The sequence below is a fragment of the Dendrobates tinctorius genome, unplaced genomic scaffold (assembly GCF_039654945.1).
Source record: "Dendrobates tinctorius isolate UK_male_01 unplaced genomic scaffold, ASM3965494v1 ptg000008l, whole genome shotgun sequence".
NCBI lineage: Eukaryota > Metazoa > Chordata > Amphibia > Anura > Dendrobatidae > Dendrobates > Dendrobates tinctorius.
This window is the reverse complement of record NW_027361676.1, coordinates 32,691,507-32,713,542: the sequence shown is the minus strand read 5'-3', so window position 1 is coordinate 32,713,542 and position 22,036 is coordinate 32,691,507. Positions and strand designations below refer to the sequence as shown.

Sequence of the window (22,036 nt, the reverse complement as noted above, 5' to 3'; positions counted from 1 at the left end):
CTGCTCTTCTAAATCTCTTCTCATCTTGGATACGTTTGCAGCATTGTCAGTGACCAAACTGCGTACTAGACATTTGAATTTTTGTTCACATGTCGTTATAGCTTTTACTGCCACTTCTTGTAAGTATTCTGCTGTGTGTGCATTTCCTGACGTATCAGTTGTTTGTGCAAGGAAGACTTTACCTTCTTCTGTTGTTATACCGGGTGAGTCATAAAGGACGGACGTTTTTAAACTAATCATAAAATCGTTAAATATTTATTAAATATAAATGTATTCACAGATTTGGTTACGTATACTAATAGCATTTGACAAATTCAAGTGTGGAAAACAACATCTGCCATGTGGTGGCCATTATCAGTGATGCATTTCCAAAGGCGTTCTTGGAAGTTGGCATCAACACGTTCCAACACAACTCTGTCGATTTGGGCAACTTCCACTCGAATAGCTTCCTTCAGTTCTTGTAATGATCGAGGCTTAAGCTTGTATACACGTGATTTGAGGTGACCCCATAAGTAATAATCGCACATGGACAGGTCTGGGGACCTAGGAGGCCAATTAATATCGCCAAACCTGGAAATGATGCGACCAGGGAAGAGAGGGCGAAGAACGTTCATTGTTGCTCCGGCTGTGTGGGCCGTTGCCCCATCTTGTTGAAACCACACACTAGAGATGGGGATATGTTGCCGTCGTAACTCAGGAACAAAGAAGTTATTTATCATGGCGATATAACGTTGTGAGTTCACGGTAACAGTATTGCCATTATCGCCTTCGAAAAAGTACGGACCGATCACGCCATATTTGCCCATAGCGCACCACACCGTTACCTTAGGGCTGTGCAGCGGTCGTTCATGTAATTCTTTCGGATTTTCATAGGCCCAATAACGGCAGTTCTGCTGATTAACCATGCCATTGACATGGAAATGAGCTTCATCACTCATGAATAAAATAAGGTTGTCGTTTTGCGCAATAATTGCTTCCATCTCATGTGCGAACTTCAGTCGCGCTGCGTAATCCCCACGCTCCAACTGTTGCACAATGGCCAATTTATAGGGGTGGAAGTGCAGGTCTAAATGCAAAATACGCCTTACTGTACGATTACTGAGGGCAAGTTCTAAAGAATGTTTCCGAGCAGATCGACTCGGACTACGCAGCATGGCTTGCCTGACGCGTTCCACATTTTCAGGGGTACGTGCCGTTCGTGGAGCCTCCGGTGGTCGTTTGTTCATTAGTGTACCTCGTGTACGGAGTGCTTCAACCCAACGTAGGATAGTGTTACGAGCGGGAACAGCTTGATTTCTGTGAATATTGAAATGACGCCGAAACTCACGCTGAACGGCTGTGATACACTCATTATTCTTGACAAAACTGTCGTACGCAAAAACGCGATGTTCTATCGTCCACGGCACCATAGCTTAAACTGAAACTAAAATAAAAACAATGCTTTCACCTCACAAACATAACCCCGCCTCCCGCACATCTCTACCTCCACCTGGTGGTGAGTTATAGCCACTTCAAATACATCCGTCCTTTATATTTAACGATTTTATGATTAGTTTAAAAACGTCCGTCCTTTATGACTCACCCGGTACAAGCACATACAATAGGATCATTGTGGACATTACTCCACCCATCAATACTTAGGTTAACAATTTTACCCTCCAGAGCTGTTGCACATTGCTCCATTTCTCTGTCATACACTTGATCCAGCAGTTTCCCTGCAACAACAGCTCTGCTGGGTGGACTGTATCCTGGTCTCAGTGACTGAACCATATTAATGAAATGTGGGTTCTCAGTCAGACGGAAAGAAGAGTTCGTTGCATAAATAAACTGGGCCATTTTTTCATCAATCAACTCTTTTTCTAACCTGCTAGTTCTTATGACAAACCTATCTATGGTGGTTCCAGGAGGTAAAGGTTTTTTCTTCCTTTTGGGTGATGGTGATATGTGGCTGTGGGTGTCTGATGATGATGCTGCTGCTGCTAATGAAGCACTATCCTGGATGGATAACTCTGAAACTGTAGAACAGGATGATGGTGATCTTGGAGTTGGATAGTTTCCAGAATCCATGAATTCCCCTAAACAAAAAAAGTCAATGCTGTTATTTTATTATTCATACAATTTCTGCTTATTGTACACAACACATCACTGCCCCTGCCCCAAAAGGAATATTTGTTTTTCTTCATAACTGTACCAAATGACAGAAACATGCAGTAATAATAAGAAATATAATTTTTCTCACACATGACAGTTCAGTCTTTAGAAATAGGATTCAATAAAAATGTTTACCAACCTGAAGATCCTGCCCGTTCAGAAGTGTTTCTTTGGTCATCTTCATCACTGCACTTCTCATGATGTTGCCTCATTCGCGCCACCAGGCCTTGCATCTCTTTGTTGCATCGTTTGCATTTTGCACGCATGCCTGCCTTACCGATAGGCGAAGGAGCTTCATTAAAATATTCCCAAACTGGGTCTCTTTTACGGCCTGCTGCCATTATAAGGAAAGAATGTAATAAACCTCAGATCGTACACACAAACAGATCCAGACTTGTCTGTCTGTGGCTATGCTGCAGTATTGTGCTCAAAGTTTCACTTTCATTTTCTTGTCTGCTTGCCCTTCCTCCTCCTCACACTTAAGGCCCCGTCACACTAAGCGACTTACCAGCGATCCCGACACCAATATGAAGGTGTCAGGATCGCTAGTAAGTCGCTATGTGATCGCTGGTGAGCTGTCACACAGACAGCTTAACCAGCGATCAGCACAGCGATGCCGAGCGCCCGGCATCGCTGGCTATCGCTGTAGAAAATAGATTCAAAATAAAAAATAGTTATTCTCACCTTCCGACGTCCCGTTCAGCCATTCTGCCTCTCTCCACGCTCCGGTCCCAGTGAGCCTTTGCACGAATGACCGTGAGATGTCACGGTCTCGAGGGATAACAAAGTCTCGCGGTCATTCATGCAAAGGATCACTGGGACCGGAGCGTGGAGAGAGGCAGGATGGCTGAACGGGACATCGGAAGGTGAGAATTACTATATTTTTTATTTTTTTTATTATTTTTTTACACCTGATCGCTGGTCTCCCGCTGTCACACACAGCGATGCGTGCTGGCCAACGGGAGACCAGCGACCAAAGAAATGTCCAGAGGTTTCTTGCAGCGATCAGCGATACCGGCAGGGGGGCCGCTCGCTGATCGCTGTCACACACAGCGATCTCGCTGGTGAGATCGCTGTTACGTCACAAAAGTTGTGACTCAGCAGCGATCTCGCTACCGAGATCGCTTAGTGAGACGGGGCCTTTAGATTCACATTCTTCTTGTGTTGTGCAGATCTATTCCACTCCAAACAATCAGAAACATATTGTCTAACTTCTTGGACTTGGCACTGAAGGGGTTGATTCTGTATTCATAGGTTTGTAGAACAATAGGATTAAGGTCTTTTTCTCAACTCTGTTCATGTTGTAACATTTTTGACGTGAAGAAGAGGCTGGGACCTCTGCGGAGTCAAATTCAGTTTTGAGAACTGCGTAAGTAAAGCGAGCGTCTGTGATAATATAGGAGAGAAACTGCCCACTAATCCTACAGAAACCTCTGGAAGAGCATGGCATTGTGAATGTTACACATATACAGCCTTTATTCTACGGAGTTAAACAACTCAGCTTTATCTCATGATGGAAGAACCTTTGGATGGTAAAATATTTTCCTCAAAAAGCAGTTTATTGAAAAAAATCCGATTTAAATAAAAAAAAATCCGATTTTTTTTTTTTATTTTTTTAAAAAAAACCATTGATTTTTATCCACCTTGCTCACCGATAACTGTGTTTCTCGGAACCCATGACAGCACCCGTTTATTCCCCTCCCCTTCACGAGTGTGGTGAGCACCTTTAACTGTTAGTAGAGTGTTTCCGTTTAGGCACGGTGCTTTTGATAAATAAGCAGTATTATAATATTGTGTATATATTACTGTTGTCTAACTAACCTGGAGACCCTCTGATGCTCTGTAACCATCTGAAGGCGGAGGAGAGGTACCGCCCTTTTATCTGTAGGTTCCTGTCCCTGAAGGGCAGATCCCCTCTCTCCGTGGTGCTGTCATGGGTTCCAAGAAACACCGTTATCGGTGAGTAACTAAGCTATTTCCATGCAAAACTGAGTCTAGTGCCACCTGTATTATAGATGTGTTACATTTTATTTGTGGACTTGTTTTTACAATCAGCTACTGATTCATATTTTTGATATGTTTCACAGATATTTGAGATATTTGGACCTGTTCCACATCCATTTTATGTGGTTCGTTTTAATTCAAAAGAACACATTGAGTCCTGCATAATCAAGATAAAAGATACCATGTATTTTGCTCCTTCCGTAGAGGACTTTACACAGTATATAATTCCTGATGTACTGAAAAGGTATGTGATCATGGCTGTCAAAAGCGCTCTTGCTCATATCTTGTTGTATATGGTTACATAGGTTTATATCCGTTTCCAAAGAAATAAAGGCTAACTTGGCTTGGTGATAAAGGGCTTCCCATCAGTTAATGTGCTAGGTGTCTGATGAATTGACCACACAAATAATGCTTCTTCCCTTCCGTTCCAGCCTTGTGCCCAAGTAGTTTTCAGCCACATATTGGGTATTGCCACATTTGAGAGAAATTGCTTTACAAATTTTGGTGTCCATTTTCTCCTGTTAAGCCTCATGAAAATAAAACATTTTTAATTTTCAAGTCCTAGCATTAAAAAAAATTTGGTGATGCATCGACATGTTGAAAATGATCATCTCCTAGATTAGTTTCTTGAGAGTTGTAGTTTCTAAAGTGTGGTCACATGTGGGGTTTCCTGCCTCTTTGGCATCTCAAGGACTCTGCAAATGTGACATGACCGCCACAATCTAGTCAGGTGAACACCTTCATGCCACGTCGTGTGCGCAGGCAGAAGATTTAGACTACGTCTCGGGTAGTGCCACATGCAGGAGAAATTGCTTTGCAAATTGTAGGGTCCATTTTCTCCTGCTGCCTCTTCCAAAAATTTAAAATTTGTGACTAAAGCCACATTTTTAGTTTTTACATCCTAATGTTATCTGATATAAGCTTTTGTGACACATGTGAATTCAAAATGCTCACCAAACCCCTAACTGAATTCCTTTGAGCGTAGTTTCCAAATGGGGTCATTTTGCGGGTGATGAGGCTTTGCTGTTTTGTCACATTAAAGGGTCTGCAAATACTGTATGGCGCGGCATCCAATCTCAGCCAAATTTTCAGAAGTCAAAAGTGCTCCTTCCCTCTGTGCCCACACATGTGTCCCAACAGTGGATTCCAACCAGCATTTATTCATTTTCTCTCAATACGCCTTGTGAAAATGGTAAATTTGAGGCTAGAGCAACACTTTAATTGAAAGCGATATTTGAATGTATTCTTTTCTTTCCACTTGCTAAATTATTCCTGTGAAGAGTTTTGGAGTGGAAGGACATGCAGCCAGATAGCATTTAATAAAAGTGACACACCTCATATTTGACAAATGGGAAGGAAAAAAAAACCACACCACCACCAGGAAAGGGGGAACTTGTGAACAAACAGGATCAAATAGAGATAAAAAATATTGTTAAAAATTGTATTTTATTGTATCATGACACAAACAATAATAAGATAATACATGCATATCTAATATATAAAGCTCAATGTGAGTGTGTATGTCCGGGAAATGGCATCTGCACCGTCACAGCTGCAGCCACAAAATTTTGCACAGTCACACGTCTGGACCCCGAGAGCGTCATAGGCTATGTTGTGAGGCGAAATTTTAACCCCGCACGTTCCAATTCACCAAACAGTTTTGCCTATTATCATTTCTATGGTGTTATCGTCCTTCTGTGAAGCTGGAAATAACACAATTTATTACCGTGCCAACACAGACCACCCTCTGACACAGACTGCAGGGGGAGCCCAGTATCACACAGGATAGGATTAGATACACGGCTCATCAGTCAAAAAACAAATATATTCACCTCACCTTTTTTATTTGTCACGTTGGAGGCAGTTCTTTGATGAAGGTGCTAAGAAATGTCACAAGCTGACATAAGTACAAAAATCCAAATATTCCAGCACATCTTCTTACTTAAAAATAGAAATTTTATTGAGAAATCTTCATAAAAATCCAAAAGCGGGATACAGGTTAAAAAACCATGGTGAAGACAGGCACTTACGCGTTTTGACTCGACAGAGTCTTACTCATAATGACTAAGACTCTGTCGAGTCGAAGCGCGTAAATGCCTGTCTTCACCATGGTTTTTTAACCTGTATCCTGCTTTTGGATTTTTATGAAGATTTCTCAATAAAATTTCTATTTTTAAGTAAGAAGATGTGCTGGAATATTTGGATTTTTTTACGACTCAGCAGTCAGAATCACACAGGATAGGATTAGATACACGGCTCAGCAGTCAGTATCACACAGGAGAGGATTAGACACATGGCTCAGACAGTATCACACAGGAGAGGATTAGACACATGGCTCAGACAGTATCACACAGGATAGGATTAGATACACAGCTCAGCAGTCAGTATCACAGGATAGGATTAGATACACGGCTCAGCAGTCAGTATCACAGGAGAGGATTAGACACATGGCTCAGTAGACAGTATCACACAGGAGAGGATTAGATACACGGCTCAGCAGTCTGTATCACACCGGAGAGGATTAGATACACGGCTCAGCAGTCAGTATCACACAGGATAGGATTAGACATATGGCTCAGTAGACAGTATCACACAGGATAGGATTAGATACACAACTCAGCAGTCAGTATCACACAGGAGAGGATTAGATACATGGCTCAGCAGGCAGTATCACACAGGATAGGATTAGATACACCGCTCAGCAGTCAGTATCACACAGGAGAGGCTTAGATACATGGCTCAGCAGGCAGTATCACACAGGATAGGATTAGATACACCGCTCAGCAGTCAGTATCACACAGGAGAGGCTTAGATACACAGCTCAGCAGACAGTATCACACAGAATAGGATTAGATACGCAGCTCAGCACACAGTATCACACAGAATAGGATTAGATACGCAGCTCAGCACACAGTATCACACAGAATAGGATTAGATACGCAGCTCAGCACACAATATCACACAGAATAGGATTAGATACGCAGCTCAGCACACAGTATCACACAGAATAGTATTAGATACACGGCTCAGCAGTCAGTATCACACAGGATAGGATTAGATACACAGCTCAGCAGTCAGTATCACACAGGATAGGATTAGATACACGGTTTTTATGTGCAATATAATCATTATAATTTGTTATAACTAGCCACAGTTACTATGCCCAGGCAATGCCGGGCTCTTCAGCTAGTATATAATAAATACAAGGAAGGCACACTAAAAAATCAGTAAATAAATGAATTGATTAAAAGTAATCAATGCGGCACCATATATGACACTATATAGGCTCACAATAGCCACACTGCATAGGCTCACAAAATTGTTGTTAAGATAGATCAAAAACCATAAATAGTGAATAAATACAAAATGTATAACAATGTGAAACTAAAAAATAAATTTAATACACTGTGTAAATAAAATCAACAATTAATATTAATTTCATAAAGGGAATATCAATGTGATGATAAAAAAAACTTTGTGTAAGAAAAACACCAATTAATAATATCACATAAAATAGAAAAAATGAAGAAAGTGCGCAAGTGTAAATAATTATTCACTATAGAAGAGCCATAAGCAGGGCTGTGGAGTCGGTATAAAATGGACCGACTCCGACTCCTAAAATATATAATAAATTGGGTACAGTAGTTCAATGCAGAATGTGCAGAATATTTTTTCATAGGAATTTGGGAAAGTTATGAAATGTCCTATAAATGGCTGTTCTATTCCTGATCTAAGGCTACATTCACACACAGCGTTTTTGCTGCGTTTTTTGAGGATACGTTTTTCAGTTGCAAAAGCAGATCAGCTTTTTAAAAAACCGCATCACCTGAAAGGTGTTTGAGCTCCTAGATAATGTTTTTAATAGAGCAGATTTCTAATCTGCTTTTGCTATCTATATATCCATTTATCCATATCTGTCTATCCATATCTTATCTGTACCAAAAAGAATGAAAGCTGGGTAGCACACAGACTTAAGGGGGTTTTACACTAAGCGATATCGCTAGCAATATCGCTAAAACGTCACTGGTTTTGTGACGTTATAGCGATATTGCTAGCGATATCGCTATGTGTGATACTTACCTCCGACCGGCTCCCCCGCTGTCCATCGCTGATCGCGCGAGAATGTCTGGCTCCATTTCTCGTCGTCAGCTTCCTGCTGAGACTTCCTGCTGTGACGACGAGCGACGCGTGGAGGCGGGCGGGAGGACGTCAGGATCGCTGTGTGTGAAAGGTGAGTATCGTGCACTGCGTCGCTGCTGCATCGCTGTGAGATCTTTCTGTATGAAAGCTCACTAGCGATCATTTAGCAATGCACCAGCGATCCTGACTGGGTCATATCGTGGTCGGGATCGCTGGTGCATCGCTAAATGTAAAAGGGCCTTAACACTCCTTTTTTTTTTTTTTTTTTTTAGCACCAGTCAGGGACACCTCATAGCTGCCCAAAAGGACGCCCAGGACAGGCATTGCTCGTCTTCAGTAACATCAACATCAACTGATAGTTGGAATAAATAGACTGCATTCAACACCACATCTTCTTAAGGCGCAGGCTTTATTTTCAAGTGTAGGGGTGTGAAGTATGAGGTTCTGCAGAAGCTGAGGTGTGCAGTATGAAATTCTGCAGAACAGTATGAGATTCTGCCCCCCCCCCCCCCCCCCCTCCTCGGTTTGATCCTGGCTACGCCCATAGAGTGAATGTAGCCTGAGGATCTAGGCTTTATCTTAGCCGAGATAAGTCATAATGTGTGTGTGTGTATATATATATATATATATATATACACACACACACACACACACACACACACACACACACACTACAAACCAAAAGTTTGGACACACCTTCTCAATCAAAGCGTTTTCTTTATTTTCATGACTATGAAAATTGTAGATTCACTCTGAAGGCATCAAAACTATGAATTAACACATGTGGAATTATATGATTAACAAAAAAGTGTGAAACAACTAAAAATACTGTATGTCTTATATTCTAGGTTCTTCAAAGTAGCCACCTTTTGCTTTGATTTCTGCTTTCCACACTCTTGGCATTCTCTTGATGAGCTTGAAGAGGTAGTCACCGGAAATGGTTTTCACTTCACAGGTGTGCCCTGTGAGGTTTAATAAGTGGGATTTCTTGCCTTATAAATGAGGTTGGGACCATCAGTTGTGTTGTGCAGAAGTCTGGTGGATACACAGGTGATAGTCCTACTGAATAGACTGTTAGAATTTGTATTATGGCAAGCAAAAAGCAGCTGAGTAAAGAAAAACGAGAAAAATGAGTGGCCATCATGACTTTAAAAACCATCAAGCGCTACAAAGAAACTGGCTCACATGAGGACCGCCCTAGGAAAGGAAGACCAAGAGTCACCTCTGCTGCGGAGGATAAGTTCATCCTAGTCACCAGCCTCAGAAATCGCAGGTTAACAGCAGCTCAGAATAGAGACCAGGTCAATGCCACACAGAGTTCTAGCAGCAGACACATCTCTACAACAACTGTTAAGAGGAGACTTTGTGCAGCAGGCCTTCATGGTAAAATAGCTGCTAGGAAACCACTGCTAAGGACAGGCAACAAGCAGAAGAGACTTGTTTGGGCTAAAGAACACAAGGAATGGACATTAGACCAGTGGAAATCTGTGCTTTGGTCTGATGAGTTCAAATTTGAGATCTTTGGTTCCAACCACCATGTCTTTGTGCGACGCAGAAAAGGTGAACAGATGGACTCTCTACATGCCTGGTTCCCACCGTGAAGCATGGAGGAGGAGGTGTGATGGTGTGGAGGTGCTTTGCTGGTGACACTGTTGGGGATTTATTCAAAATTGAAGGCATACTGAACCAGCATGGCTACCACAGCATCTTGCAGCGGCATGCTATTCCATCCGGTTTGTGTTTAGTTGGACCATCATTTTTTTTTCAACAGGACAATGGCCTCAAACACACCTCCAGGCTGTGTAAGGGCTATTTGACCAAGAAGGAGAGTGATGGGGTGCTATGCCAGATGACCTGGCCTCCACAGTCACCAGACCTGAACCCAATCGAGCTGGTTTGGGGTGAGCTGGACCGCAGAGTGAAGGCAATAGGGCCAACAAGTGCTAAGCATCTCTGGGAACTCCTTCAAGACTGTTGGAAGACCATTTCCGGTGACTACCTCTTGAAGCTCATCAAGAGAATGCCAAGAGTGTGCAAAGCAGTAATCAATGCAAAAGGTGGCTACTTTGAAGAATCTAGAATATAAGACATATTTTCATTTGTTTCACACTTTAATTATATAATTCCACATGTGTTAATTCTTTGTTTTGATGCCTTCAGAATGAATCTACAATTTTCATAGTCATGAAAATAAAGAAAACTCTTTGAATGAGAAGGTGTGTCCAAACTTTGGTCTGTACCGTATACATGTATACAGTGTATTACATATTTACAATTTATTACAGTTTTTTGTGTTCTAAAGTTGTATTTCAATAAATAGATATCTTCTATCTAAATGTCTTGATTATTGGATCATAGAAATGATTAAATGTCTGATTTTCACATTGTACTACAATAAATTTTTCACTTAAATATAAGCAATATATGTTGGAGCCTTGGAGTCGGTGTAAGGGAAATTGAGGAGACGGAGCCCCAGGTTTGGCTTACCGACTCCACAGCCCTGACCATAAGTGGCATTATATTATTAGCATATCAAAACTTAATAAATCTCTCTCTCTCTCTCTCTGTGTGTGTATGTATGTATATATATATATATATATATATATATATATATATATATATATATATATATATATATATATATATATATATAAATAAATTTTTTTTTTTATTTATATTGCAACTGTGCTGGCTATAAAAACTGCTATATGAATGCAAAAACAATAATATATTGTGCAGACAAAGTGGTTGCATAAGTGGCATAAAAGTGCACCAGTGCAAGGTAATCACTGTGAGGAAGCCATAGACAGCAGTATAATAGCCGGGCTGCACTATTGATAACAGCGTTCATATGGTAATGTGGCTGGGTCAATTTACCGGAGTGTCAAAAGGAGCAAGGCGTAATAATGTGCCTCCACGACGCGCCCTTTTATCTACCGGATGGTCTGCCATCTATATTCTAATGGCGATATACTTACTTTTTAATTTATTACATTCTCCATTGTCAATTTACATATCTTTTAAGTAATACGCCACTTTTTGTCTAACTCTTGTTGGGAAGGTCAAAACGAACTCTGGTGAGAAGGAGTTAAAACCATTGCAGATAGTAATGTGCAGAACACTTCTTCTTTTTCTGGTTGTGATTGTAGAAAAAGCGAAAAGCAGCACTCTAGTAAATCAAGTGCCACTGCTTGGTGGAACACTAAATTGCCTCTTCGTATTTCCATTTTCTGCTTGCTCTTCAGCTGTGCCGCGTGAGAGCCTTGAATGATGGCCGTGTTCATATAGCCGACGCCATGTAACAGAGGAATACTCTAGTCTATGAAACCCTCTTCAGTTAGCACGCAGTGACTATAGTCTCCGCTGTATAATCTCTATCTAAAAGGTTTTCTTGGCCTACAGCAATTTCCTTTGCACGATTCACTTAGTTGCTGAAGGTTTCAGCTCGTGGAACATGTCTTAGATATGGGTCACTAATATTGTTCAGAATTTACTATGCGTAGTGTTTTAGCCACAACATCTAGTTTGTAGCTGACTTGTGTGACCTGATGGAAGAGCCAACAGTCACCTCTTCTAGCGCAATCCAGGTTTGTCCTGTAAAAGTCATACCTAGAAAAATAATGTCAGAGTGTTTCCACCTTTAATGTGTACTAGTCCATCAAGAAGCTGAAATCAATATGAGGGGGAAAATAAAAATAACAAAGCCTATGCTTATGTGAACACCCTCTTTTAAATGGGGATTTGTGTGTGTTCAGAATTATTTATCCTTTTCCTGCTGAAAAGAGAGAATTTTTTTTTCAATTAAATTGTACAGATTGTGGGTGACGATCATCTGAAATTTTGATGAATTGCTGCAATACTGAAAGCCAACGCATTACTTGGCTGGTTTGTCTAAGGCCTCATTTAGACTGGGTTTTTTTTTTTCACGTGCGCAAAAACGAATCATGAGTGTTATTTTACGCATGAACAAATAACTTGCAAAACTTCTGTCCTTTGCAATGTTAACCCCTTCACAACTTTTCACATACCCTTATGTCAAGGTCAGATAGGTTGTCATGACGACCTCTGGGTCAGCCAGCTGTGGCAAGCCTGTTAGACCATGTCAGGAGCATGGTCTTAAGGTACTGTCACACTTGGCGATGCACCAGCGATCCCGACCAGTGATATGACGCTGTCAGGATCGCTGGTACATCGCTAAGTGGTCGCTAGTGAGCTGCCACACAGGCAGATCTCACCAGCGACATCGCAGGGGATGGGGGTTGCTACTTACCTGTCAGACGAAGCGATCCTGCGTCCTCCCGCCCGCGTCCACACGTCGCTCGTCGGTGCCACAGCAGGAAGCTGACGAGAAACGGCCCGGGACGTTCTCACGCGATAAGCGATAACCAGCGGGGGAGCCGGTCGGAGGTAAGTATCAGACATAGCGATATCGCTAGCAATATCGCTGCTACGTCACAAAACCAGTGACGTTATAGCGATATTGCTAGCGATATCGGTTAGTGTGACAGGCCCTTAAGACTTCTGTCAGTGCAGCACTGACAGGTATAATGCATTGCCGTGCTGGTGTCTTGCAATGCATTATGCCAGCGTTCAGAATAAAAAAAAAAAAGTTAAAGTCCCATAAAGGGACGACGTAAAGATAAAAAAAAATCACAAAAAAAATTATACCAATAAATACACATTTTATGGAAGAAAAAAAAAAAAATACACATTTAGGATCACCATGTCTTGAACAACCAGACCTATAGAACTGTAGTTAACCCATTCTGAGAACACCATAAAAAAAAGCAAATTTAACCCCTTCACCCCCAAGGGTGATTTGCACGTTCATGACCGGGCCAATTTTTACAATTCTGACCACTGTCCCTTTATGAGGTACTAACTCTGGAACGCTTCCATGGATCCCGGTGATTTTGACATTTTCTCGTGACATATTGTACTTCATGTTAGTGGTAAAATTTCATTCAAATAACTAACTTGTGTTTATTTGTGAAAACAATGGAAATTTGGCGAAAATTTTGAAAATTTCACAATTTTCCATCTTTGAATTATTATGCCCTTAAATCAATCAATCAAATTTATTATCGCCAAGTACATATTACATATATACAAGGAATTCTTTGTGGCAAAGAGGCAACATAATATATAACAACAGATACAACAAGTAACATCTAACAAGACAGATACAGTATATAGTCTACACATGACGATTTTATTGTTGAACAGAGAGTGGATAGAAGCTGTTCATATGGTGGTTGGTGCTGCATTTGGGGACTCTGAAGCGACGTCCTGAAGGGAGTAGTTGGAATGAGGAGTGTCCTGGGTGAGAGGGATTGGATGAAATTTTCAATGCGTGGGATCAAATACTCTTATAAAGATCCTGGATTTTAGGCAGGGGGGAACCTATAATTCTCACAGAGAATCACAGAAATATGGCACACAAAAAACTTAATAAATAACATTTCCCACATGTTTACTTTACATCAGCATAATTTTGTTACAAATATTTTTTTTCGTTGGGAAGTTATAAGGGTTTAAAATTGACCAGCGATTTCTCATTTTTGCAACACCATTTTATTTTTACGGACCACAACATTTGAAGCCACTTTGAGGGGTCTATATGATAGAAAATACCCAAAAGTGACACCATTCTAAAAACTGCACCTCTTAAGGTGCTCAAAACCACATTCAAGAAATTTATTAACCCTTTAGGTGCGTCACAGGAATTTTTTGAATATTTTAAAAAAATGAACATCTAACTTTTTCTCACAAAAAAAAAAAATACTTCAGGTTCAATTTTTTTTTTATTTTACCAAGGGTCCAGAGTACGCTGATACCTGATATGTGGGGTGGGAACCACTGTTTCGGCACATGGCAGAGCTCAGAAGGGAAGGAGCGCCGTTTGACTTTTTCAATGCAAAATTGGCTGGAATTCAGATCGGATGCCATGTCACGTTTGGAGAGCCCCTGATGTACCTAAACAGTGGAAACCCCTCACAAGTGACCCCATTTTGGAAGCTAGACCCCTCCAAGGAACTTATCTAGATATGTGGTGAGAACTTTGAACCCACAAGGGCTTCACAGAAGTTTATAACGTACAGCGGTACAATTAAAAAATCATATTTTTTCCACAAAAATGATCTTTTCACCCCCAATTTTTATTTTCCCAAGGGTAACAGGACCCTAAAAGTTATTGTGCAATTTGTCCTGAGTACGCTGATACCCCACATGTGGGGGTAAACCACTATTTGGGCCCATGGCAGAGCTCAGAAGGGAAGCAGCTCCATTTGACGTTTTTGGCTGGAATTGAGATCGGACACCATGTCGCGATTGGAAAACCCCTGATGTACCAAGACAGTGGAAACCCCCACAAATGACCCCATTTTGGAAACTAGACCCCCAAAGGAACTTATCTAGATGTGCGATGAGCACTTTGACCCCTCCAGTGCTTCATAGAAGTTTATAATGCCCGGGCGTGAAAATAAAAAATCGTATTTTTTCCACAAACATTATCTTTTAGTCACCAATTTTTTTTTATTTTCCCAAGGGTACTAGGAGAAATTGGACCCCAAAAGTTGTTGTCCAATTTGTCCTGAGTACGCTGATACCCCATATGTGGGAGAAAACTACTGTATGGGCACATGTCGGGGCTCGGAAGGGAAGTAGTGACGTTTTGGAATGCAGACTTTGATGAAATGGTCTGCGGGTGTCATGTTGCCTTTGTAGAGCCCCTGACGTACCTAATCAGTGGAAACCCCCCACAAATGACCCCATTTTGGAAACTAGACCCCCTAAGGAACTTATCTAGATGTGTGGTGAGCACTTTGAACCCCCAAGGGCTTCACAGACGTTTATAATGCCCGGGCATGAAAATGAAAAAATCCTATTTTTCCACAAACATGATCAATTAGTCCTCAATTTTTTTATTTTCCCAAGGGTAACAGGAGAAATTGGACCCCAAAAGTTGTTGTGCAATTTGTCCTGAGTACACTGATACCCCATATGTGGTAGAAAACTATTGTATGGGCACACGTCGGGGCTCGAAAGGGAGGTAGTGACGTTTTGGAATGCAGACTTTGATGAAATGGTCTGCGGGTGTCATGAGCGTTTGGAGAGCCCCTGATGTACCTAAACTATTGAAACTCCCCACAAGTGACCCCATTTTGGACACCAGACCCCCCATGGAACTTATCTAGATGTGTGGTGAGCACTTTGAACCCCCAAGTGCTTCACAGAAGTTTATAACGCCCGGGCGTGAAAATAAGAAAAATCATTTTTTTCCACAAAAATGATATTTTTGCCCTCAATTTTTTATTTTCCTAAGGGTAACAGGAGAAATTGGACCCCAAAAGTTGTTTTGCAATTTGTCCTTAGTAGGCTGATATCCTACATGTGGGGGTAAAACACTGTTTGGGCGCATGGCAGAGCTTGGAAGGGAAGGAGCACCATTTGACTTTTTCAACTCAGAATTGGCTGGAATTGAGATCAGACGCCATGTTGCATTTGGAGAGCCCCTGATGTGCCCAAACAGTGGAAACCCCCAATTCTAACTCCAACCCTAACGCCAACACACCCCTAACCCTAATGGGAAAATGGAAATACATTTTCTTTTAATTTTATTATTTTTCCCTAACTATGGGGGTGATAACGGGGGGTTTAATTTACTATTTATGGCAGTTTTTATGTTTGGCGGCTGTCATACGCTAAAAGACGCTTTTTATTGTAAAAATAGTTTTTGCATCACCGCATATTGAGAGCTATAATTTTTCCGTATTTTGACCCACCGAGTCATGTGAGGTCTTATTTTTTGCGGGGCGAGTTGACGTTTTTATTGGTACCATTTTTGGGCACGTGACATTTTTTGATCACTTTTTATTCCGATTTTTGGGACGCAGAATGAACAAAAACCAGCGTTTCATGAATTTCTTTTGGGGGGGTGCGTTTACACCGTTCCGCGTGCTGTAAAATTGATAAAGCGGTTTTATTCTTCGGGTCAGTACGGTTACAGCGATGCCTCATTTGGGTCGTTTTTTAATGTTTTGTCGGTTTTATGCAATGAAAACTATTTTATATAAAAAATCATTTATTTTTGCATCGCTTTATTCTGCGAGCTATAACTTTTTTTTATTTTTTCGCTGATGATGCTATGTGGCGGCTCGTTTTTTGCGGGACAAGATGACATTTTCAGCGGTACCATGGATATTTATATGCGTCTTTTTGATCGCGCGATAATGCAGTTTTTGTTTGGCGGTATGATAATAAATCATTAATTTTTGCTTCGTTTTTTATTTTTATTTTTTAAGGAGTTCGCTAAAGGGGTTAACTAATGTGATAGTTTTATAGGGCAGGTCGTTACGGACGCGGCGATACCTAATATGTGTACTTTTTTTTTTTTCTTTCCAAAAAATGGATTTATTTGGGGAATTTTTTTTTTCTAATTTATTTGGCGATTTTTTTTAAAAAAAATTTAACTTTTTTTTTTTTTTTTTAACTTTATTACATAGTCCCAGGTGGGACATCACTGACCTGTGACAGATCAGCGAACTGTCACATCACAGATCACTGTGACAGATCAGCGATCTGTCACAGGCACTGCTGCAGACTTCCTCGTCGCCATCTTGGATTCGGGGGCCTGCAGGGAAGGAGCCCCCCGCTGCAGCGCTGCACATTGCGCTGCCGTGATGGGCTGAGGGAAGCACGGAGGGAGCCCCCTCCCTGCCGATGCTTCCCTTTAACCCCCGGTACACCGCGTTCATGTTTGATCGCGGTGTGCAAGGGGTTAAAGTGTCGGGGCGGTCCGTGACCGCCCCTGACACATTGTGCCAGGTGTCAGCTGTGATAATTAGCTGACACCCGGCCGCGATCAGCGGCGCTCACCACATGGGTGCCGCTTATTGCTGAGACGTACTATCCCGTTCATGTGCATAGGGGCCCGGGTCCCATGGACGGGATAGTACGTCTGATGTTAGGAAGGGGTTAAAGAAACAAAATGTGCTAAAAAAACTATTGTTTTACACCATACCGCCAAACAAAAAGTGGAATAAAACGTGATCAAAGCGTCAAATGAAATTAAATATGGTATCTCTGAAAACACCATCTTGTCCCACAAGAATCAGTTGTATGGCGGCTTATCAGCTGAGAAATAAGTTATAGCTGTCTCAATGTAGTTTTTGTGGAAAAGCAGCAAAAAAAAATATAAATGTGGCATAGCTGAAATTGTACTGACCTGAAGAATAAAGCTGTCTTATCACTTTTACCACACGGTGAGCGGCATAAAAAAAACCTCCCAAAAAACATTTCCTGAATTGCTGGTTTTTGTTCCTTCTGCATCCCGAAAATCAGAATAAAAAGCTATCAAACGTTGTGACCAAAAACGGTACCAATAAAAACATCAACTAGTCTCACAAAAAGCAAGCTCTCACACGACTGTCGGCAGAAATATACGAAAATTAGAGCTCTCAAAATATGGCGATGCAAAAACTTAGTTTTGCAAAAATAAGCATCTTTGAGTGTGTGAAAGCAGCCAAACATAATAAACCAAAATAAATCTGGTATTTCTGTAATCACACCGACCGAAAGAATAGTCATCTAATCACTTATACCGCATGGGGAACGGCTTAAGGATTAAAAACTAATTATTGACCTGCTGTTGATTTGTTCATTCCGTCTCCTATAGATCGCAATAAGGCTCAGCTCACATTTAACCGGCTCTGAGCACTTACATTACTTTACGTGTAAATCTTCAAAATACGTGATTTAGGCAGAATCAACGACGCAAGACTCCCTATAATGAGGTAGATGGAGACACACTGGATGCAGTCTGTCCTATAATTCAACGTAGAGGGCAGGATGAATATGATGCCAAACATTATGTAAAATGTTCCCAATAAAAGCTTCAACTCAATCCACGAACATGCAAGTCCCCGCTCGAGTCGGTCCATCACTTTTCAGTGGAAATATAGGGGGCTTTCACGTTACTGGTAGCACAAAGGCTCTGGAAAAGTGCTAAGGCTTTTGCCCCCCCCAGAGAAATGCAGCAAATTCTGCACTCCCAAATCCTAATGCCCTCCTCCCTTTTGAGCCAAAGTGTGCCTAAAGCACATTTAGCGTCCACAAGTTTTGCATTTCTATAGCAATGCGAGCCTGCCTAATTTACAGCTGCATGTTTCCATAAGTATGAGCTAGGCATACTGTACTGAGCACTACAATGTCAGATTTGCAATTTTCACTCCGTAACATCCACTGCTACTTCTTTCTGGAAAACACTCATGAAGTAGAAATAGTCACTACACCTATAGATAAATTCACAGAGGAGTGTAATGTCCAAAATTGGGTCACTTGAGGGGGGGTTTGCTGCTCTTGCACTTAGAGGGGCCACAAACTATTCAACGATAATTTGTTCTCTGAGTAAAATAGCCCTTCTTCCCACCCGAGTCTCGCTTTGTGGTTAATCAGTACTCTACTGCCACATATGGGGTATTGCCACATTCAGCAGAAATTGTGTGACAAATTTTGCCAGTTTTTCCACTTGTGAAAATGTAAACTTTGGCGAAAATGTTGTAAAAGTGTAATTATTTTTTCTTCACTGCCAAATGGTGCAAAATTCTGTTGCACACCTGTGGTGTCATTATGATCACTTTACCCTTAGGCTATGTGCACACGTAGTTTTAGGTGTTGCGGATTTTTCCGCGCGGATTTCGAAAAATCCGCAGGTAAATCCACAGGTCAAAAGACCTTTGGTTTACCTGCAGATTAGCTCTGCGGTTTCACACCTCTACAATGGAGAGGGTGTGAAGCCGCTGCGGATTCCGCACAAAGAATTGACATGCTGCGGATTTGATCCCACAGCAAATCCGCGCGGAAAAATCAGCAGCATGTGCACAGCGTTTTTCAGTTTGCCATTGAAAACAATGGTGCTGTACAACGCAGCTAAATCTGCTGCAGACCTGCAGCACCTGAAACACTGCAGATCCGCAGCAGAATACACAACGCGTGCACATGGCCTTAATAAATTGAGAGGTGTAGGGGGGGACACTTATGGGTGGGACACCTGTTCTGACACCTCAGGGGCTGTTCCAGTGGGTCATAGCACCCACAAACCATAACAGCAAAATATGCACTATAATATTGTTCTCCTTCCCTTCTGAACCCTCCACTGTGCCTCAAAAGTAGTTTTTGATGACGTATAGGGGTATTGGCGTACTCAGGAGTAATTGTGTAACAAATTGTACTGTTCATTTTTTTCCTGTTATCCCTTTTGAAACTTAAAAACTTAAGCAAAAACTTAATTGAAAAAAAATAGTAATTTGTGAGTTGCCTGAGGGTTGAAAAAGGTCGGTACTCCCCTAGATGGATTTCTCAAGAGACGTAGTTTCCAAAATGGGGTTACTTGTGTGAGGATTTATGCTGTTTTGGCATATGATAGGCTTTTCAAATGTGACATGGCATCCGCAATGTATTCCACCCAAAATTGTGCTCCAGAAATTAATTAGTCGCCCTTCCCTTCTGAGCCCTGGCGTATGTCCATACAGTAGTTTTCCACCACATATAGGGTATATTTGTACTTGGGGAAAAAATGGACCCTAAAATGTTGTGCAATTTTTTTTTTCTTCTCTCCGTTACCCTAATGAAAACAAGAAATCTGGGTCTAAAGCAACATTTTTCATTTTTGCTGGGAAATATTTTATTAATTTTTATGGCTCAACGTTATAAACACCCGCAGGTAAAATCGGCAGTGTTTACAAAAGATACAAATGTTATTACCAAAGAGACAAAATACAATGTATGAACAGTTATGAAATGAAACTGGATAAAAATATGAAACTTACTAAATCTCAGTCACAGGTATGACATGTCGGTAAAGGGGAGGAGAGATCCCAAAGAAATGATCCAGAATAAATGCCAAAGGTAGACGTTCTTAGTTTTATGGCCGAAGCATAAAATAAGAACTCCCACTTTGCTGACCTCATATATGTATGTATATGTATATATATATAGTCCACACACCATATGTCTGTGATTTGCTGGCGGGCAGAAATTCATTTTCAGGTTTCTGATAGCCCTAAATACTTCAAAACGCTTCCATGTGTAACCCTAAATTCCCTGGTCCTGGAAATCTAATTTTCATGTTTCTGGGATTAATGTGTATTATTGAATTTGACTTGGAGTGTTTTGCTTAAAAGACTGAGTTTTTTGGAGGGAAAATGCGTTCAGCTCTGCTAGTCCTGGCAGGCAATAAAACTCAGCAATCCAACTGACCACTTGCTTGAAGGGGGGGGGGTGGAAGTTCATGGAGAGCGAGGGGCTCTATGTAGGATTTGGTCCTACAGAAACCAATGGTGGGAGGAGTAGTGTGCCAGCTCTGGGTGTGTCCCCAGAACAATAGATAATAATTCATATCTTCCTTACAGGGGAGTTTCCACTGTTTAGGCATATCAAGGGCTCTGCATATTTCAAACTATCTATTCCAGCAAATTTTGTGCTCCAAAAGCTGAAAGGTGTTCATTCCTTTCCAAGATGATAGGTGGGAGGAAAGTTCAGCGTGGACGTGCTGCTCCAGGAGTTTGGAAGCGAATGGGAGCAACGATATTGGGTGATAGCTGGACATAGCGGTTGGGTCGAGGGTTGGCTTTTTAAGGATAGGCGTGATTGTGGCATGTTTGAAAGCAGATGGGAAGGTACCGGACATTAGCGATAGGTTGAAGAGGTGGGTTAGGGATGGGATAAGTGTGGTGGTGAGGTTGGGGAGGAAGTGGGATGGAATGGGGTTAAGTGCACAGGTTGTGAGGTGCGATTTGGAGAAGAGACAATTAAGCTCCCCTTCAGTGATGTTGGAGAGTGAGGTTATGGGGTTTGGGCATTGGTCTGGTATACAAAGTGGATGTGGTGGTTGAGCGATGAAGACTGACATGACATCATCATTGCGATGTGACATCACGCAAAGCTGGCTAGGCCTAAGAGTTGCGGATGCTGTCAGGTACGGGGCAGTTCTCAGGGTTCCCATCAAGAGATTGCTAACATGGCTGATGGACTCGGTCATTTGAATCGATTTGCACCAACTCGAATGTTTAGCTGTAGTTCACTCCCCTCTGCCCATTAAAAACTTCCACATATGGCAATATCCAGTTAAGTGGTGAGGGTCTCCACTAACATATGTTTGACAGCCATTCCTCCCAACCATCACATAGACACAAACTTGGCTTAGTTAGCTTATATTACACAGAAAAAAATCCAGGACAGGTTGAAATCGAATGTGTCCGACCTTATTTTTCAAGAGATCTACAGTTGGGGACACTGCCTTATTTATTAGATACACTCAGCTGGTTACCAGCCAAAATTGCCAGGTTTAACCACCTTCCATCTTATGTGAATGGGCATTCTTAAACTCGACCTAACAGACTAAAAGTTGGAATATGCCCATCTAAAATAAAAATAGTGTACTTTGTTTATATGCTTCAAACTAGCCCTTTAAAATTACACTAATAAGGCAACAAAAACCTACCTTGATGTGGCAAGGTGGAAGGGGGCCGGGCAGCTGAAAGAACAGCGCCGAGTAGGACACCCCATAGAAGCAACGACCTTCCAGAGAACATCCCCACTCGGCTAGTGCAGGCCACCGGAATCCATGAGGCCTCCAGTGTCAAGAGGAGATGAGCCTCACACTGTTTCCACTTGAAATGTTTAAAGGGTTAATAAACTTTTTGCATGTGGCTTTGAGCACTGTGAGGTTACATTTTTAAAA

At 41.5% G+C, this 22,036-nt stretch overlaps 1 protein-coding gene across 1 annotated transcript in view; it reads left to right on the top strand.

Moving 5' to 3' along the window:
• NAF1 (nuclear assembly factor 1 ribonucleoprotein) overlaps window positions 1-22,036 on the top strand; it is a 124,108-nt gene that overhangs the window by 87,933 nt on the left and 14,139 nt on the right. The window contains exon 6 of the mRNA XM_073576852.1: window positions 4,239-4,399. Within this exon, the coding sequence (XP_073432953.1) occupies window positions 4,239-4,399 (161 nt within the window). The remainder of the gene's footprint in view (window positions 1-4,238; window positions 4,400-22,036) is intronic.